At 44.4% G+C, this 20,445-nt stretch overlaps 1 protein-coding gene across 1 annotated transcript in view; it reads right to left on the bottom strand.

The window, feature by feature from the left end:
- Window positions 1–6,760, bottom strand: part of si:dkeyp-97b10.3 (uncharacterized) — a 38,596-nt gene extending 31,836 nt beyond the window's left edge. Inside the window, exon 1 of the mRNA XM_064985514.1 lies at window positions 6,608–6,760. Within this exon, the coding sequence (XP_064841586.1) occupies window positions 6,608–6,760 (153 nt within the window). The remainder of the gene's footprint in view (window positions 1–6,607) is intronic.
- Between the last annotated feature and the right edge of the window lie 13,685 nt (window positions 6,761–20,445).

The raw sequence follows: 20,445 nt of genomic DNA on the forward strand, positions 1-20,445 counted from the left end.
ATTGTGTCCCACTTGTTGTTGATTCTTCACAAAAAATACAGTTTTATATCTTTATGTTTGAAGCCTGAAATGTGGCAAAAGGTCGCAAAGTTCAAGGGGGCCGAATACTTTCGCAAGGCACTGTATATATCAGAGTACCTCTTTCTTTGGTTTTTCATAAAAAATACTTGATGTTCCCAATTTGTGTGATCTGTTGGTTGAAAGCTCTCTAGAGACAGGGAGGGAGATAGAAATATAGAGAAACAGTAGAGACAGAGGGAGAGAAACAGAAAGGGGAAGAGAGAAACAGTCAGGGGGAGAGCGAAACAGAGGGGGAGAGCTGAGGGCTCATTTATTTACATTGACTGGCGAAGAGCATGCAGCAATTTGTGGTGCGTTTCAGGGAAAGACAGTGAGTGGGTGAGACTGATGCAGGAAGTGGTAGAAATGATAGATGATGGAGAGGACGAGAAACAGTAAAAGAGTAATAGATAAGAGGCAAAATGAGAGAGGGGAGGGGAAATGTGAACTTCTGACAAGTCATGACATATTGCATTTTAGTAATTTAGTAGACGCTCTTATTCAGAGCGACTTACAATTAGTGCCCTCATCTTAAGATAGCTAGGTGACACAACTACATTTCTCAGGCTTAGCAATAAAGTAGTTAGCAGCAAAGTCAATGCTAGTAGGAAAAGACAAGTGCAGGTTTTATTTTTTTATTTAAGATACTATGTGGGATTTATTTAAGATACTCGTGAATAAGCACTTTTTGGACAATTACAAAGCAAGCCAACATTTTAAGGAATATGAATGATTTTATCTAGCTATGGTTTTGGATGAGTAACTCGACGAACCAGGATCAGTATGATTGTTACTATAATGGTCATAGCAGGGCCGACTCCTGATATGACTGTACAGGCCACTAAGCTGCTATTGGTTGTGTATTTGTTTATCTGTTTAAAGCAGAGGGCCCTGGTATCACATATCCACAATAGAGGCCAATTACGGCTAGAAATATGAGGCTGCATAAATTAGGCTCGTTGATGTTCACCTTCCACTAAATTCACATCATAATGCTCCGGTAATTGAATTTGGCACATTGTGCATTAGCCGTTGTTTATGAGAAACGGATTGGTGGGCTAGGAGTCTTTTAGAAATAGACAACAAAGATAGATGACAGAAAATGTAAGATTTGTTTGAACTGGCTTCTATAGAAAGTTGAAGCAAGGAATCCTAAACAAAATGAATATGTTTAAGGCTCTTTGACTTGAAGACTGATTTATTATTCATATTTATTTAGGCCTATTCCACAATACGGTCAACTGAGCCTGAGATTACCAACACTTAACATGATAGTTTGACAGTAGGCTGTAGCCTAAGAGGACTACCTACACTGTAGACGTTGTTCGAGCCAATGTGTCAAACCAGGTCAAACTGCAGGGGCCCATTGCCATCATTTACTGGTTGGTAAAGTAGGCCTATAGGTATGAATAAAAATTGATTGACCAACCATTGACATAAGACATACTTTCTTATTAATTAATCTAGGCTTAGATTAAAATATATTATATGAATGCTGTTTTATGGTTGCTTCCATAACTGTGTTCTCTGGGGTCTTGCGTAAGGTAATGTAGGTTACACTCTCTTAACGGGACCCGTTGTAAACCACACTGACAGAGCCATTTATTTTTAACGAGGCGAGATCTGTCGACGTCTCCTTTTAATGGCACCTTAATCTAATGGTTAAAGTAGATTACAATAGATGTGTACCAATCCCTTTAATACACTTTCCTGTGAATGAATTAAAAACTGCTAGTGCAAATTTTTTTTTACAAGTCATTATTTACCAAATGTGAAGTCCAGATTCTGTAACTCCATGAGGGTTTTACACTTATGTAATAGAATTTTCTTTACACACAAATTCAGTTAGAAAATGAGATAACAACACTATAACACTTTAATGAATAAACAATGTAATTATGTCAACAATGCTTTAAATGACAAAATATAGACTTTAAGTATAAAAAATACTTGATTTGTCTGTTTCACAAAATGTAGGACGGGGCCAACAATGACAAAGTATTTTAGTCCTGGATCCTGGCATGGCATTTCACAGTTCTCCAAACTCTCCTTAGGAACCTTTTCTTCTTGGAAGGTTTTGCGAAGGTGACTCGAAAGATAAGAAGTATTTTAATTTTCACCTCCAAATCCGTTATACTCTTTGGAGGGAGTGTACATGCGACATTGCAACATGTACATTGACTCACTTGTTTGGAGGCTAAGTTTCTCCTCAGGTGTCAATAATAAACCGAAAGGTTGCAAGTTCGAATCCCCGAGCTGACAAGGTAAAAATCTGTCATTCTGCCCCTGAACAAGGCCGTTAACCCACTGTTCCAAGGCCATCATTGAAAATAAGAATTTGTTAAATAGTTAAATAAAGGTAAAATGTATTTTTTTTATTCAAAAAAAATGTGAACAGACAAATAGCACAACAGTATCTGTGTGACTTAATTAAACTGTAATTGTATTCATATAATATAATAACAATAAATGCCATTTAGCAGATGCTTTTAACAAAAACATTTTACGTATAGGTGGTCCCGGGAGTCAAACCCACAACTCTGGCGGTGCAACTGCCATGCTCTACCAACTGAGCCATACAAGACCATATAGAGCTTACCCTTTTCCATATGCACTTCCGTTTCTAGCATTCTGCCTACCTTGGGTCAAAACATTGCAGTGACCCTCCTCTTGGCAGCAGAGAGAAAAATGTGCAGCTTTAAAGCTGATTTCATGCAGTTCTACACATTTTGCCATGGGATGGAGAGAACATTTAGCAGTTTTAAAGCAAATTTCCTGCAATGTTTTACATTTCGCCATGACTTATTCCATGTTCATATGATCTGAGTGAGAGGGACCAACAAAATCAATGGGGGCCCCCCGGAGGTCAGGGCCACTGGGCATGGGGCTTTCGTGCCTGGTTAGTAATTCGGGCCATGATTATTAAAAGGTTTAGACAGCTGACTAGACTAACTTACCTAGCAATCCATAAAACGTTATCTAACATGAGCTAATTGAGTGACTGTCAGGGACTGCCATAACACTTTTAGAAATGGCAAGTTGGGTATTCTACTATCATATCTACTAACAGAAAGTTGGGTATTCTACTATCATATCTACTAACAGAAAGTTGGGTATTCTACTATCATATCTACTAACAGAAAGTTGGGTATTCTACTATCATATCTACTAACAGAAAGTTGAGACCCCGACTGAATTCCGAAAATAATGTATATATTTTCGGGGGGTTGAGGGGCACTGATTATGCCTAGAAACGGGACTGTCCCCATGACCTCTGATCCTACAACACCTGCAGGTCTGTTATCAATGGCAGAGCAACTTTTCAGCCACCATACCATGGAGACATTAAAGCAGAGCTCCTTGTCCTCCCAAAGTGGTCCCAGAGCATTTCATATTATTCTGTGCACCCGGAAAGTATTCAGACCACTTTTTCCACAATTTGTTAAGTTACAGTCTTACTCTAAAATTGATTCAATAATTTGTTTTCCCCTCATCAATCCACACACAATACCCCATAATGACAAAGTGAAAACAGGTTTGTGTGCAAATGTATATATATAAAAAAACAAAACAGAAATACCTTATTTACGTAAGTATTCAGACCCTTTGCTATGAGACTCAAAATTGAGCTCAGGTGCATCCTGTTTCCATTGATCATCATTGAGATGTTTCTACAACTTGATAGGAGTCCACCTGTGGTAAATTCAACTGATTGGACATAATTTGGAAAGGAACACACCTGTCTATATAAGGTCCCGCAGTTGACAGTGCAAGTCAGAGCAAAAACCATGTCATGAGTCAAGGAGTTGTCCGTAGAGATATGAGACAGGATTGTGTCAAGGCACTGATCTGGGAAAGGGTACCAAAACATTTCTGCAGTATTGAAGGTCTCCAAGAACAGAGTGGCCTCCATCATTCTTAAATGGAAGAAGTTTGGAACCATCAAGATGTTTCCTAGAGCTGGACGCCTTGCCAAACTGAGCAATCGGACCTTGGTCAGGGAGGAGACGAAGAACCTGATGGTCACTCTGACAAAGTTCCAAGGTTCCTCTGTGTAGATGGGAGAACGTCCCAGAAGGACAACCATCTCTGCAGCACTCCACCAATCAGGCCTTTATGGTAGAGTTGCCAGACGGAAGGCACTTGTCAGTAAAAGGTATGACAGCCTGCTACGAGTTTGCCAAAAAGCACCTAAAAGACTCTCAGACCATGAGAAACAAGATTCTCTGATCTGATGAAACCAAGATTGAACTCTTTGGACTGAATGCCAAGCGTCACGTGTGGAGAGAAACAGGCACCGCTCATCACGTGGCCAAAACCATTCCTACGGTGAAACATGGTGGTGGCAGCATCATGCTGTGGGGATGTTTTTCAGCGGCAAGGACTGGGAGACTAGTCAGGACCGAGGGAAAGCTGAACAGAGCAAAGTACAGGAAGACTCTTGATGAAAATTTGTATACCACCCCTACCTTGTCACAACAACTGATTGGCTCAAACGCATTAAGAATGAACTTTTAACAAGGCACAACTATTTATTGAAATGCATTCCAGGTGACTACTTCATGAAGCTGGTTGAGAGAATGCCAAGAGTGTGCAAAGCTTTCATCAAGGCAAAGGGTGGCTACTTTGAAGAATCTCAAATATAATATTTTTTATTTGTTTAACACTTTTTTTGGTTACTATATCATTCCATTTGTATTATTTCATAGTTTTGATGTTTTCACTAGTATTCTACAATGTAGAAAATAGTCAAAATAAAGAAAAACAGTTGATGCAGCTCAGAGTCAACCTGACCCAGGTTCTCTCCACAATCAGGTAGTTTATTCAAACCTCGCAGGAGAGCCTTGTTCTTTGGAGCTTTGGTGAACTTGTCTTGGATAACCACCCAAAGCTGATTTGCCAAGCAGAAGTGCCTCCTCCCATCTTCCCCATTCACATGGCAGTGTCAATTGGAAAGATGGTATAGACAAATTTGTCGATGATGTGCAGAAATAGCCAGGCCCCATTCATTCTTTCTAAACACGACGAGTTGAGTTTTTACCAAAAGGTTCTATTTAGGTTTCATCTGACCATATGACATTCTCCCAATCTTCTTCTGGATCATCCAAATGCTCTCTAGCAAACCTCAGATGGGCCTGGACATGTACTGGCTTAAGCAGGGGGACACGTCTGGCACTGCAGGATTTGAGTCCCTGGCGGCATAGTGTGTTACTGATGGTAGGCTTTGTTACTCTTGTCCCAGCTCTCTGCAGGTCATTTACTAGGTCCCCCCATGTGGTTCTGGGATTTTTGCTCACCGTTCTTGTGATAATTTTGACCCCACGGGATGAGATCTTGCGTGGAGCCCCTGATCGAGGGAGATTATCAGTGGTCTTGTATGTCTTCCATTTCCTAATAATTGCTCCCACAGTTGATTTCTTCAAACCAAGCTGCTTACCTATTGCAGATTCAGTCTTCCCAGCCTGGTGCAGGTCTACAATTTTGTTTCTGGTGTCCATTGACAGCTCTTTGGTCTTGGCCATAGTGGAGTTTGGAGTGTGACTGTTTGAGGTTGTGGACAGGTGTCTTTTATACTGATAACAAGTTCAAACAGGTGCCATTAATACAGGTAACGAGTGGAGGACAGAGGAGCCTCTTAAAGAAGAAGTTACAGGTCTGTGAGAGACAGAAATCTTGCTTGTTTGTAGGTGACCAAATACTTATTTTCCACCATAATTTTCAAATAAATTGATTAAAAATCCTACAATGTGATTTTCTGGATTCTTTTTCCATTTTGTCTGTTATAGTTGAAGTGTACCTATGATGAAAATTACAGGCCTCTTTCATCTTTTTAAGTGGGAGAACTTGCACAATTGGTGGCTGACTAAATACTTTTTTGCCCCACTGTACATATGAGATGAGTAATGTAGGGTATGTAAACATATAAAAGTGGCATTGTTTAAAGTGGCTAGTGGTACATTACATCAATATTCAGTAGATGGTATAGGGTACAGTATATACATATGAGATGAGTAATGTAGGGTATGTAAATATTATATGAAGTGGCATTGTTTAAAGTGGCTAGTGATAAATTTATTACGCCAATCTTTCCATTATTAAAGTGGCTGGAGTTGAGTCAGTATGTTGGCAGCAGCCACTCAATGTTAGTGATTGCTGTTTAACAGTCTGATGGCCTTGAGATAGAAGCTGTTTTTCAGTCTCTCGGTCCTTGCTTTGATGCACCCGTACTGACCTCGCCTTCTGGATGATAGCGGGGTGAACAGGCAGTGGCTCGGGTGGTTGTTGTCCTTGATGATCTTTTTGGCATTCCTGTGACATCGGGTGGTATAGGTGTCCTGGAGGGCAGGTAGTTTGCCCCCGGTGATGCGTTGTGCAGACCTCACTACCCTCTGGAGAGCCTTACGGTTATGGACGGAACAGTTTCCCTACCAGGCGGTGATACAGCCCGACAGGAAGCTCTCGATTGTGCATCTGTAAAAGTTTTGAGTGTTTTTGGTGACAAGCCAAATTTCTTCAGCCTCCTGAGGTTGAAGAGGCGCTGCTGTGCCTTCTTCACCATGCTGTCTGTGTGGTTGGACAATTTCAGTTTGTCCAGGAACTTAAAACCGAGGAACTTAAAACTTTCTACCCTCTCCACAACGGTCCTGTCGATGTGCATAGGGGGGTGCTCCCTCTGCTGTTTCCTGAAGTCCACGATCATCTCCTTTGTTTTGTTGATGTTGAGTGTGAGGTTATTTTCCTGACACCACACTCCGAGGACCCTCACCTCCTCCCTGTAGACCATCTCGTTGGGGCGGCAGGGTAGCCTATTGGTTAGAGCGTTGGACTAATAACCGAAAGGTTGCAAGTTCAAACCCCCAAGCTGACATGGTACAAATCTGTCGTTCTGCCCCTGAACAGGCAGTTAACCCACTGTTCCTAGGCCGTCATTGAAAATAAGAATTTGTTCTTACTGACTTGCCTAGTTAAATAAAGGTAAAAAGATTTTTTTTAATCAAGCCTACCACAGTAGTGTCGTCTACAAACTTGATTATTGAGTTGGAGGCCTGCATGGCCGCGCAGTCGTGGGTGAACAGGGAGTACAGGAGAGGGCTGAGAACACACCCTTGTGGGGCCCCAGTGTTGAGGATCAGTGAGGTGGAGATGTTGTTACCTACCCTAACCAGCTGGGGCGGCCCGTCAGGAAGTCCAGGACCCAGTTGCACAGGGCGAGGTCGAGACCCAGGGTCTCGAGCTTGATGACGAGTTTGGAGGGTACTATAGTGTTAAATGCTGAGCTGTAGTCGATGAACAGCATTCTCACATAGGTATTCCTCCTGTCCAGATGGGTGAGGGCAGTGTGCAGTGTGAAACCACGGTTTCTGGTTTGGGAATGTTTTAATAGACGCTGTGGGTACGACATCGCCGATGCACTTGCTAATAAACCCGCTCACCGAATCAGCATATTCATCAATGTTGTTGTTCACCGCAATGCGGAACGTATCCCAGTCCACGTGATCGAAGCAATCTTGAAGCGTGGAATCCGATTGGTCAGACCAGCGTTGAACAGACCTGAGCGCGGTAGCTTCCTGTTTTAGTTTCTGTCTGTAGGCTGGAAGCAACAAAATGGAGTCATGGTCAGCTTTTCCAAAAGGAGGGCATGGGAGGGCCTTATATGCGTCACGGAAGTTAATATATATATATACTCCCCCTCAGGCCGATACCACGACGGCCGTCAAAGAACTACACTGGACTTTTTGCCAACTTGAAACCACAAATCCCGAGGCCGCATTTATTGTAGCTGGGGATTTTAACAAAGCATATTTTAGGAAAACACTACCAAAGTTCTATCAACACATTGACTGTAGTATTCACGTGGGAAAAACATTGGACCACTGCTTCTTAACTTTTTGAAATGCCAACAACATCCTCCCCCGCCCTCCCTTTGGCTAATCTGATCATAATTCCATTTTGCTTCTCCCTCAAACAGGAAGTACCCGTGTAAGGTCTATTCAATGCTGGTCTGACCGATCGGAATCCATGATTGTTTTGATCACGCGGACTGCGATATGTTCCGGGTAGCCACTGAGAATAACGTTGAGGAAAACATGGATACGGTGACTAAGTTCATGAGGGAGTGTATAGGAGATGTTGTACCCACTGTGACTATTAAAACCTACCCAAACTAGAAACCGTGGATAAATGGCAGCATTTGCGCAAAACTCAAAGTGTGAACCACCACATTTAACCATGGCAAGGTGCCCGGGAATATGGCTGAATACAAACAGTGTAGTTATTCCCTCCATAATGCAATTATAACAGGCAAAATGTCAGTACAGAGACAAAGTGGAGTCGTGTTAATGGGATTTATATGTTTAAATTAATGATTAGAATACTCCACCCTGAAACCATATCATTTTATGAAATTGATTAGAATCATAAAGTTATAATTAATGAGGTGTGTAGTTTTAGTCAGTAAAACAATATGTCTCTACAGTATCTTAAACACAGACTGTCTGAGCAAAATTCGGTGCCGACCTTGGCTCGGGGCCACTGAGAGATTTGGTCTCATGGCCTCCCCAATCTTGGGGGAGGACGGGGAGTTCATCTTACGGTCTCTGTAATCTATGTCGGCTGGGTAGGGAGACAGTATGTGCGCAGGATACCTACTGTTTGTGTGGAAGTATACCTACTGTTTGTGTGGAAGTATGTGTGGCGCTATAAAATGGATATCTTTGTATTGTGGACTGCAGAAGGTTCTCTGAATAAGCTGTACTAGCCTTTTGCATAAGCCGAGTCTTTGACTAATTATTATTATACCCATGATCTTACAAACCTTGGGGATTACTCAAAGCTATTGATTGTTAGTAATTAGTAATTATCATTGGGATTGAAAATTCTCCTGACAAGTCGCAATTCAACGGCTCAGACATGAGACATATGTGGAAGGGTCTACAGCCACGTCGCGGACACTGATGTCTTGCTTCCAGACGAGCTAAACACCTTCTTCGCCTGCTTTGAGGATAACACAGTGCCACCGACATGGCCCGCTACTAAGGATCTCCTTCTCAGTGGCTGATGTGAGTAAGGCATTTACACTTGTTGGACCCTGCAAGGCTGCCGGCCCTGGCAGCATCCATAGATGCATCCTCAGGGCATGTGCAGACCAGCTGGCTGGTGTGTTTACGGACATATTCAAACTCTCCTTATCCGAGTCTGCTGTCCCCACATGTTTCAAGATGGCCACCATTGTTCCTGTACCCAAGAAGGCAAAGGTAACTGAACTGAATGACTATTGCCCCAAAGCACTCACTTCTGTCATCATGAAATGCTTTGAGAGACTAGTCAAGGATCATGTAACCTTCACCTTACCTGTCACCCTAGACCCATTGCAATTTGCATACTGCCCCAATAGGTCCACAGACGATGCCATCGCCATCACACTGCACACTGCCCTATCCCATCTGGACAAGAGAAATACCTACAGTTGAAGTTGGAAGTTTACAAACACTTAGGTTGGAGTCATTAAAACTCATTTTTCAAACATTCCACAAATTTCTTGTTAACAAACTATAGTTTTAGCAAGTCGGTTAGGACATCTACTTTGTGCATGACACAAGTAATATTTCCAACAATTGTTTCCAGACAGATTATTTCACATATAATTCACTGTTTCACAATTCCAGTGGGTCAGAAGTTTACATATACTAAATTGACTGTGCCTTTAAACAGCTTGGAAAATTCCAGAAAATGACATCATGGCTTTAGAAACTTCTGATAGGCTAATTGACATAATTTGAGTCAATTGGAGGTTTAGCTGTAGATGTATTTCAAGGCCTACCTTCAAACTCAGTGCTTCTTTGCTTGACATCATGGGAAAATCAAAAGAGAACAGCCAAGACCTCAGAAAAACCATTGTAGACCTTCACAAGTCTGGTTCATCCTTGGGAGCAATTTCCAAACACCTGAAGGTACCACGTTAATCTGTACAAACAATAGTACACAAGTATAAACACCATGGGACCATGCAGCTGTCATTCTGCTCAGGAAGGAGACACATTCTGTCTGACAGAGATGAAAGCACTTTGGTGCGAAAAGTGCAAATCAATTCCAGAACAACAGCAAAGGACCTTATGAAGATGCTCGAGGAAACAGGTACAAAAGTATCTATATCCACAGTAAAACGAGTCCTATATCAACATAACCTGAAAGGCCGCTCAGCAAGGCAGAAGCCACTGTTCCAAAACTGCCAGAAAAAAAGCCAGACTAAGTTTTGCAACTGCATATGGGGAGAAAGATAGTACCTCTAGTCTGGGGCGGCAGGGTAGCCTAGTGGTTAGAGCGTTGGACTAGTAACTGGAAGGTTGCGAGTTCAAACCCCCGAGCTGACAAGGTACAAATCTCTCGTTCTGCCCCTGAACAGGCAGTTAACCCACTGTTCCCAGGCCGTCATTGAAAATAAGAATTTGTTCTTAACTGACTTGCCTGGTTAAATAAAGGTAAAAAAAAAATATAAAAAAAATAATAGAACTGTTTGGCCATAAGGACCATCGTTATGTTTGGAAGAAAACAGGGGATGCTTGCAAGCCAAAGAATACCATGATGGCAGCATCATGTTCTGGGGGTGCTTTGCTGCAGGAGAGACTGGTGCACTTCACAAAATAGATGGCATCATGAGGAAGCAAAAGTATGTGGATGTATTGAAGAAACATCTAAAGACATCAGTCAGGACGTGTTATTTCTTACATTAGTACCCCAGGTCATCTTAGGTTTCATTACATACAGTCGAGAAGAACTACTGTATATAAGATCAGCGTCAACTCACCATCAGTAAGACCAAGAATATGACTTTTGCGAAGCGGATCCTGTGTTTTGCCTTTCAACCAGGACAACGGAATAGATCCCAGCCGGCGACCCAAAAAAACAACTTTGTAAAAGAGGGAAACGAGGCGGTCTTCTGGTCAGACTCCGGAGACGGGCACATCGTGCACCACTCCCTAGCATTCTTCTCGCCAATATCCAGTCTCTTGACAACAAGGTTGATGAAATCCGAGCAAGGGTAGCATTCCAGAGGGACATCAGAGACTGTAACGTTCTTTGCTTCACGGAAACATGGCTCACTGGAGAGGCGCTATCGGAGGCGGTGCAGCCAGCGGGTTTCTCCACGCATCGCGCCGACAGAAACAAACATCTTTCTGGTAAGAAGAGGGGCGGGGGCGTATGCCTTATGGCTAACGAGACGTGGTGTGATCACAGAAACATACAGGAACTCAAATCCTTCTGTTCACCTGATTTAGAATTCCTCACAATCAAATGCAGACCGCATTATCTACCAAGAGAATTCTCTTCGATTATAATCACAGCCGTATATATTCCCCCCCAAGCAGACACATCGATGGCTCTGAACTAACTTTATTTGACTCTTTGCAAACTGGAATCCATACATCCTGAGGCTGCATTCATTGTAGCTGGGGATTTTAACAAGGCTAATCTGAAAACAAGACTCCCTAAATTGTATCAGCTTATCAATTGCGCTACCAGGGCTGGCAAAACCTTGGATCATTGTTATTCTAACTTCCGCGATGCATATATGGCCCTGCCCCGCCCTCCTTTCGGAAAAGCTGACCACGACTCCATTTTGCTGATCCCTGCCTACAGACAGAAACTAAAACAAGAAGCTCCCACGCTGAGGTCTGTCCAACGCTGGTCCGACCAAGCTGATTCCAAACTCCAAGACTGCTTCCATCACGTGGACTGGGACATGTTTCGTATTGCGTCAGACAACAACATTGACGAATACGCTGATTTGGTGTGCTTCAAGAGTGCCACCATTGTTCCTGTTCCCAAGAAAGCTAAGGTAACTGAGCTAAACGACTACCGCCCCGTAGCACTCACTTCCGTCATCATGAAGTGCTTTGAGAAAGTAGTCAAGGACCATATCACCTCCACCCTACCTGACACCCTAGACCCACTCCAATTTGCTTACCGCCCAAATAGGTCCACAGACGATGCAATCTCAACCACACTGCACACTGCCCTAACCCATCTGGACAAGAGGAATACCTATGTGAGAATGCTGTTCATCGACTACAGCTCGGCATTTAACACCATAGTACCCTCCAAGCTCGTCATCAAGCTCGAAACCCTGGGTCTCGACCCCGCCCTGTGCAACTGGATACTGGACTTCCTGATGGGCCGCCCCCAGGTGGTGAGGATAGGCAACAACATCTCCACCCCGCTGATCCTCAACACTGGGGCCCCACAAGGGTGCGTTCTGAGCCCTCTCCTGTACTCCCTGTTCACCCACGACTGCGCGGCCATGCACGCCTCCAACTCAATCATCAAGTTTGCGGACGACACAACAGTGGTAGACTTGATTACCAACAACGATGAAACGGCCTACAGGGAGGAGGTGAGGGCCCTCGGAGTGTGGTGTCAGGAAAATAACCTCACACTCAATGTCAACAAAACTAAGGAGATGATTGTGGACTTCAGGAAACAGCAGAGGGAACACCCCCTATCCACATCGATGGAACAGTAGTGGAGAGGGTAGTAAGTTTTAAGTTCCTCGGCATACACATCACAGACAAACTGAATTGGTCCACTCACACAGACAGCATCGTGAAGAAGGCGCAGCAGCGCCTTTTCAACCTCAGGAGGCTGAAGAAATTCGGCTTGTCACCAAAAACCCCTCACAAACTTCTACAGATGCACAATCGAGAGCATCCTGGCGGGCTGTATCACCGCCTGGTACGGCAACTGCTCCGCCCTCAACCGTAAGGCTCTCCAGAGGGTAGTGAGGTCTGCACAACGCATCACCGGGGGCAAACTACCTGCCCTCCAGGACACCTACACCACCCGATGTTACAGGAAGGCCATAAAGATCATCAAGGACAACACCCACCCGAGCCACTGCCTGTTCACCCTGCTATCATCCAGAAGGCGAGGTCAGTACAGGTGGATCAAAGTTGGGACCGAGAGACTGAAAAACAGCTTCTATCTCAAGGCCATCAGACTGTTAAACAGCAACCACTAACATTGAGTGGCTGCTGCCAACACACTGACTCAACTCCAGCCACTTTAATAATGGGAATTGATGGGAAATGATGTAAAATATATCACTAGCCACTTTAAACAACGCTACCTAATATAATGTTTACATACCCTACATTATTCATTTCATATGTATACGTATATACTGTACTCTATATCATCTACTGCATCCTTATGTAATACATGTATCACTAGCCACTTTAACTATGCCACTTTGTTTACATACTCATCTCATATGTATATACTGTACTCGATACCATCTACTGTATCTTGCCTATGCTGCTCTGTACCATCACTCATTCATATATCTTTATGTACATATTCTTTATCCCCTTACACTGTGTATAAGAAATTAGTTTTGGAATTGTTAGTTAGATTACTTGTTGGTTATTACTGCATTGTCGGAACTAGAAGCACAAGCATTTCTCTACACTCGCATTAACATCTGCTAACCATGTGTATGTGACAAATAAAATTTGATTTGATTTGAGGAAGTTAAAGCTTGGTTGCAAATGGGTCTTCCAAATGGACAATGACCCCAAGCATTCTTCAGAAGTTGTGGCAAAATGGCTTAAGGACAACAAAGTCAAGGTATTGGATTGGCCATCACAAAGCCCCGACCTCAATCCTATAGAAAACTTGTGGGCAGAACTGAAAAATCGTGTACGAGCAAGGAGGCCTACAAACCTGACTCGGTTACACAATCTCTGTCAGGAGGATTGGGCCAAAATTAACCCAACTTATTGTGGGAAGCTTGTGGAAGGCTACCCGAAATGTTTAACCCAAGTTAGTTTAAATGTATTTGGCTCAGGTGTATGTAAACTTCCGACCTCAAATGTATGTAAGAATGCTGTTCACCCTCCAAGTTCATCATTAAGCTTGAGGCCCTGGGTTTCAATCCCGCCTTGTGCGATTGGGTCCTGGGCTTCCTGATGGGCCGCCCCCAGGTGGTGAAGGTAGGAAACAACATCTCCACATCGCTGATCCTCAATACAGGGGCCCCACAAGGATGCGTGCTCAGCCCCCTCCTGTACTCCCTTTTCACCCATGACTCCGTGACCATGCACACCTCCAACTCGATCATCAAGTTTGCAGATGTCACAACAGTAGTAGGCTTGATCACCAACAATGATGAGACAACCTATAGGGAGGAGGTGAGGGCACTCTGAGTGTGGTGTCAGGAAAACAACCTCTCACTCAACGTCCAGAAACCAAAGGAGATGATTGTGGACTTCAGGAAACAGCAGCACATCGATAGGACAGCAGTGGAGAAGATGGAAAGTTAAGTTTCCCTTGCATAGACATGAGGGACAAACTGAAATGGTCCACCCACACAGACAGTATGGTGAAGAAGGCGCAACAGCGCCTCTTCAACCTCAGGAGGCTGAAGAAATTTGGCTTGTCACCTAAAACCCTCACAAACTTTTACAGATGCACAATTGAGGGCATCCTGTCGGGCTGTATCACTGCCTGGTATGGCAACTGCACCACCCACAACCTCAGGGCTCTCCAGATGGTGGTGCGGTCTGCACAATGCATCACCGGGGGCAAACTACCTGCCCTCCAGGACACCTACAGCACCCAATGTCACAGTAAGGCCAAAAAGATAATCAAGGACAACAACCACCTGAGCCACTGCCTGTTCACCCCGCTACCACCCAGAAGGCGAAGTCAGTACAGGTGCATCAAAGCAGGGACCGAGAGACTGAAAAAAAGCTTCTATCTCAAGGCCATCAGACTGTTAAACATACATACAGACTTGAAATCGTTGTCCAATCTAACAAATGGTTCACTCTCACTTTATTAATGCCACTTTAATAAGGATGTTTACATATCTTGCATTACTCATCTCTGAAGTATATATTGTATTTTATACCATCTATTGCATCTTGCCTATGCTGGTCGGTCGTTGCTCATCCATATATTTATATGTACATATTCTTAATCCATCCCTTTACTTAAGTGTGTGTATTAGGTAGTTGTTGTGGAATTGTTAGATTACTTGTTAGATTTTACTGCACTGTCAGAAACTAGAAGCCAAGCATTTCGCTACACTGCAATAACATCTGCTAACCATGTGTATGTGACCAATAAAATGTTATTTGATTTGTGTGCCTTTCCAAATCATGTCCAATCAACTGAATTTACCACAGGTGGACTCCAATCAAGCTGTTGAACATCTCAAGGATGATCAATGGAAACAGGATGCACCTGAGGTATATTTCGAGTCTCATAGCAAAGCCTCTGAATTTAATACATTTGCAACCATTCTAAAAACCTGTTTTCACTTTGTCATTATGGGGTATTATGTGTAGATTGATGAGCATTTTGTATTTATTTAATACATTTAGAATAAGGCTGTAAAGTAACAAAATATGGAAAAAGTCAAGGGGTCTGAATACTTTCCGAATACACTGTATGTGCAGTTGACATTTGGATATAGAATCAATGACTGAAAAATACATATTTTTACTGATATAAAATCCGAAAAATACATATTGACATGCGGAAAATACCAAAAAATACATATTTTCACCTTTCTTTACAGCACTTGAAACGCACCTGATTTCAACGTCTATAAAATAATTTTTCTTAAGAACTGTAAAATACATCTTCTCGACGTCCGGAAAAAACATATTTTCACCTTTCATTCAGCACCTAAAATGCACCTGACTTCAACGACTGGAAAACACGTTTTTTGTTTGTTACTGAGGGTCTTCTCCCGCGCTCTGACAAACCGTAGAAGAGGATACTCATCTCACTCGCAGAACCGGGGGAGCGGGTGACTATCCTTACTCTGCAGTAGCCTTCTCCGGAGAGCAGATGAAGGAAGAGGATTGGAACAAACAGGCAGCAGACGGAGTATCTAAAACTGCTGTGCACTCTTTCTCACCGAAAGAGAAACCCGACGGCGGGGACGCACGCGCACAGGTCTATCCTAACCTGACGAACCGACTAGTAGATTTAAATAATGTTTCGTCTATCCACCAGCAGCAGGACGTGCACGTGCAGCGTCACCTTTCTGTCCGCGGTCATGATTTCCTCCTGCCACTTGCTCCGCAGCTGTGGAGAGGTCCAGTGCGTCGAGGGCCAGCAGTGCTGCCCCCCTACCGTTACGGGCAACAGTAGCACGAGCTCCGCGGTGCGCTGCTGCAAGATCCCGCTGCATATATTCTTTGACAACGTGGGCTGGGTGACGCGCAAGCTATCGGGCATCCTGATCCTGCTGCTCCTCTTCGCAATGGGCTACTTCATTCAGCGCATCATCTGCCCGCGGCCGCGCGGTCACCTCCACCCCGAACACCCCGAGGAGCCCTCCCTCTTCCACGGACACGCAACCGCGTCCCAGGACACCCTACTGGACCGGTACCCCGAATACAGTTTTGGGGACTTCACCTCGCCAGTGCTGCTCCCCGCATATGACGAGGTGAAGTACCTGCCGACCTATGAGGAGACCATGCTGCAGGTGCACAGAGACCGGTCAGATGATAATTTACTTGTCCGTTCGGAGGAGCCTGCTGCGGACGGAGGGACGAGGGGAGGACCGATACCCAGAGAAGAGCAACAGGGCACTTCAGGACACAACACAAGCGCCTCACATAATTCTGTCTGACAATGTGATGGACTATAAAATGAAATCATTTTTATTTTAGTATGAACTAAAGGAGAGACTTACATGCTATATAATAACTTAAGTGCAATTCCAATTTGTAGCAATTAATGCTGAAAATAATAAGAACTGTCAATTTGGTCAATGACGAGAGTTATATACGATTGGGCAGATGATTCCCCTTTTGTATGCAAATTAAGACCTGGTATGAGAAAATTAGAAAATAAAAAGGAGATGGTTGGTGAAATTTGCGCTCTTTTGTGTATCGACAGGCTGCACATTTGGCGCCGGTACAAATCACTTGAAGTTTCGCTTCTACGGTTCAATTTCCAAAGTCACCTTATTCTTTATTTTCAATTTTTTTAAGGAGATGAACAGGCAGAGAATGAGTTTTTGATTCTGCTGGGCCTGAAATACTTCTATTCATTGTTATATCTACAGCCTAGAAATGTGCATAATGTCATAGTAACAATAATAACTTGGTGGGTGCTTATACTTGTCCTATTTCACACATATACAACTGTGTATTATTAATATTCATGTGTGAATTTTCCCTTCATATCCTAATTCTCCCTGCGACACCCTAAGAGAGTGGGGTCATGGGCAGGGTCTAGGAGAATCACCTAGTGCAGTTTTCAGTTTCCTAGTGGGGATTCAAAAGTAATAGTCACACCATGGTATGAAAACAAACACTCTCTCCAACACACCTATACAGGCTATGCCTCACATGTTGTTACATCAGCAAGTTCTTGTATCCAATGTATCAGAGAGCTCAGCTCACACATACTGCAGCATGAACACATCTCATCCCTCCCTCCTCTCTGAGAGATGATGTCCTTAAACACTGGTCCAAGGTTGAGTTACCATGTCATGATCAGTGAGCAGAGACCAGCTCTGATAGTTTGTCTTTGATGTAGCGGCCATAGATGAATGACAAAACTTTCGACATCATCAGCATTAGAGCACTTTAATACAGACATGCCCTGCATGTAAACAGGCAGGAAGATGACTGATAGACAATACAGAAGTATTGAATAGACAGCCGTAAATAAAGAGGCTGGCAGCTGGAGCTGCAGACTGAGATAGCCGATCCAGAGTAGGATGGGCGAGAACATGTATCATTAGTCTTTCTGTGGAACAGTGGGCCGTTGAGATGCACCAACCCTCCAAGAGCCCAATCACTTGAGCTAACTGGTTTATCTGAAGTGCATAAGAGTGGACAAGCAATGAGAAACTAAAGGATACTCGTTAGGAGTTTGGGTTATAGGAGCGATGTCAGCACACTTGTACTGTATGTTAAATACTGTATGCGCTTCAGCCAGACTTCCTTGTCTCAATAATTCCATGATTTTCAACAGGGATTCTGGCCATGACCATTATAGATCACCATAATGGGAAAGCTAGTTTGTCTGACTGTAGCGTAATCCTATACCGTCCAGACAGGGTTGGCCTATTGTGTTGGGACACCGATGGATTTCCTTCAGAGGAAATTGGTGGATACACACAAAAAAAGAAAAGCATTAAATCCACTGATGGATGGAGGGAATGACACAAGATGCAGACACATTACACATCGCAGTACGTTTTAGTGACACAATACAGCTATGGCATTACTGGAATTTGTGATTTAACAGTAGAGATCACATTTTTGGCTCTGAGGCACTCGCTCTCTCTGCAGTGGAGGCAGACTCTACAAGTCCTCTGCACTCAGACTGTGGGTTCAGGGGCCTAGAGCACGGTCCAATCCTCTAGAAATTCCAGCATTAATGTTTAATCAGATGGAGTAAAACTCTAACATTCTGCACTTTGAGGAGTCCCTCAATGGGGATCTGAATACAATAATGAGACAGGTTGCAGAGATGACTTGCTGCCACCATATCTAACTGAGTGTCACCAGAGGCCATGGGGTACTGGTTAGAGTACATTGCTCTGGCTTGAGGTATAAGTATTGTGTAGCTGTGTCCACAATCATGACAAGACACCTCATAAGTATTGAAATGTTTGGGATGTTTTGGAAACCCAGACCATTGTTATGGGGTGTTTATAACAGCCCAACCTGAAAGTGAGAAAAGTAGACAATATACGGTAATTCTGGGTATCTAACAACAGATTATGCCAATGGAGCAGTTATTCAATGTCTTAGTGGGTAAAAAAAGCAGAGAAACCAAGGCCAGATCAATGTGCATTAAGCTCCTGATAAATCCTACATTATGCTCCATCAGTGTCTGAGCTTTAGTAGTAGCAGCTTGGTTTGGACATGGGGTTTTCAAGTCCGTGTGTATGACTGGGTGTGTGTTTTAGTTCTGTATGTATTTGCTGAAGTGTCTGTGTGTTTTACCCGTGTGCTGTGTGTCTGATCATACCTGTGTAAGAGTTCAGGGAACACGTGCGTTGAGGTGTGTGTATTCTGGTGGTAACACATGTGAAACCTGACTCCTGGCTGATACAGAGTGCTGCTCCTCTTGGGTCAGAGATGACTGGAGAGCTTCCACACTACCACTGGCATCATAGCGACCCGTCCCCCTCTAACTTTACTCTAGACAAGAACGGCCACTTAACTGGGGAAGGATGGAGGGAGGTCATTCTAGCCTGTACTACTGATAATAACTGAGTGACCAGGAGTTTATAGCATGGAAAAACAGAGAGCAAGAGAGAACGAGAGGACATGAAGAGAAGGGCGTGTCAGAGAGGCTGGACTTAATGATTCAGTCTTGTTCTGTAATCAAGAATCCATCCTGATGCTCCTGGCTTCCCTGCTGGGGCGGTGTTTGAGTGCACGCGCGCGCTGGGGTAGAGTGTGTGAGCGCGCGCTGGGGTAGAGTGCGCGCGGTGGGGTAGAGTGCGTGTTGGGGTAGAGTGCGCGTTGGGGTAGAGTGCGCGCGTTGGGGTAGAGTGCGCGTTGGGGTAGAGTGCGCGTTGGGGTAGAGTGCGCACGTTTGGGTAGAGTGCGCGTTGGGGTAGAGTGCGCGTTGGGGTAGAGTGCGCGCGCTGGGGTAGAGTGCGTGTTGGGAGTGGAGTGCGTGTTGGGGTAGAGTGCGTGTTGGGAGTGGAGTGCGTGTTGGGAGTGGAGTGCGTGTTGGGAGTGGAGTGCGTGTTGGGAGTGGAGTGCGTGTTGGGGTAGAGTGCGTGTTGGGAGTGGAGTGCGTGTTGGGAGTGGAGTGCGTGTTGGGAGTGGAGTGCGTGTTGGGAGTGGAGTGCGTGTTGGGAGTGGAGTGCGTGTTGGGGTAGAGTGCGTGTTGGGGTAGAGTGCGTGTTGGGGTAGAGTGCGTGTTGGGAGTGGAGTCCGTGTTGGGGTAGAGTGTGTGTGTTGGGGTAGAGTGTGTGTTGGGAGTGGAGTGCGTGTTGGGGTAGAGTGCGTGTTGGGGTGGAGTGCGTGTTGGGGTAGAGTGCGTGTTGGGAGTGGAGTGCGTGTTGGGGTAGAGTGCGTGTTGGGGTAGAGTGCGTGTTGGGGTAGAGTGCGTGTTGGGGTAGAGTGCGTGTTGGGAGTGGAGTGCGTGTTGGGAGTGGAGTGCGTGTTGGGGTAGAGTGCGTGTTGGGGTAGAGTGCGTGTTGGGGTAGAGTGCGCGCGTTGGGGTAGAGTGCGTGTTGGGGTAGAGTGCGTGTTGGGAGTGGAGTGCGTGTTGGGAGTGGAGTGCGTGTTGGGGTAGAGTGCGTGTTGGGGTAGAGTGCGTGTTGGGGTAGAGTGCGTGTTGGGAGTGGAGTCCGTGTTGGGGTAGAGTGTGTGTTGGGGTAGAGTGTGTGTT

The sequence above is a fragment of the Oncorhynchus masou genome, chromosome 13 (assembly GCF_036934945.1).
Source record: "Oncorhynchus masou masou isolate Uvic2021 chromosome 13, UVic_Omas_1.1, whole genome shotgun sequence".
Classification (NCBI taxonomy): domain Eukaryota; kingdom Metazoa; phylum Chordata; class Actinopteri; order Salmoniformes; family Salmonidae; genus Oncorhynchus; species Oncorhynchus masou.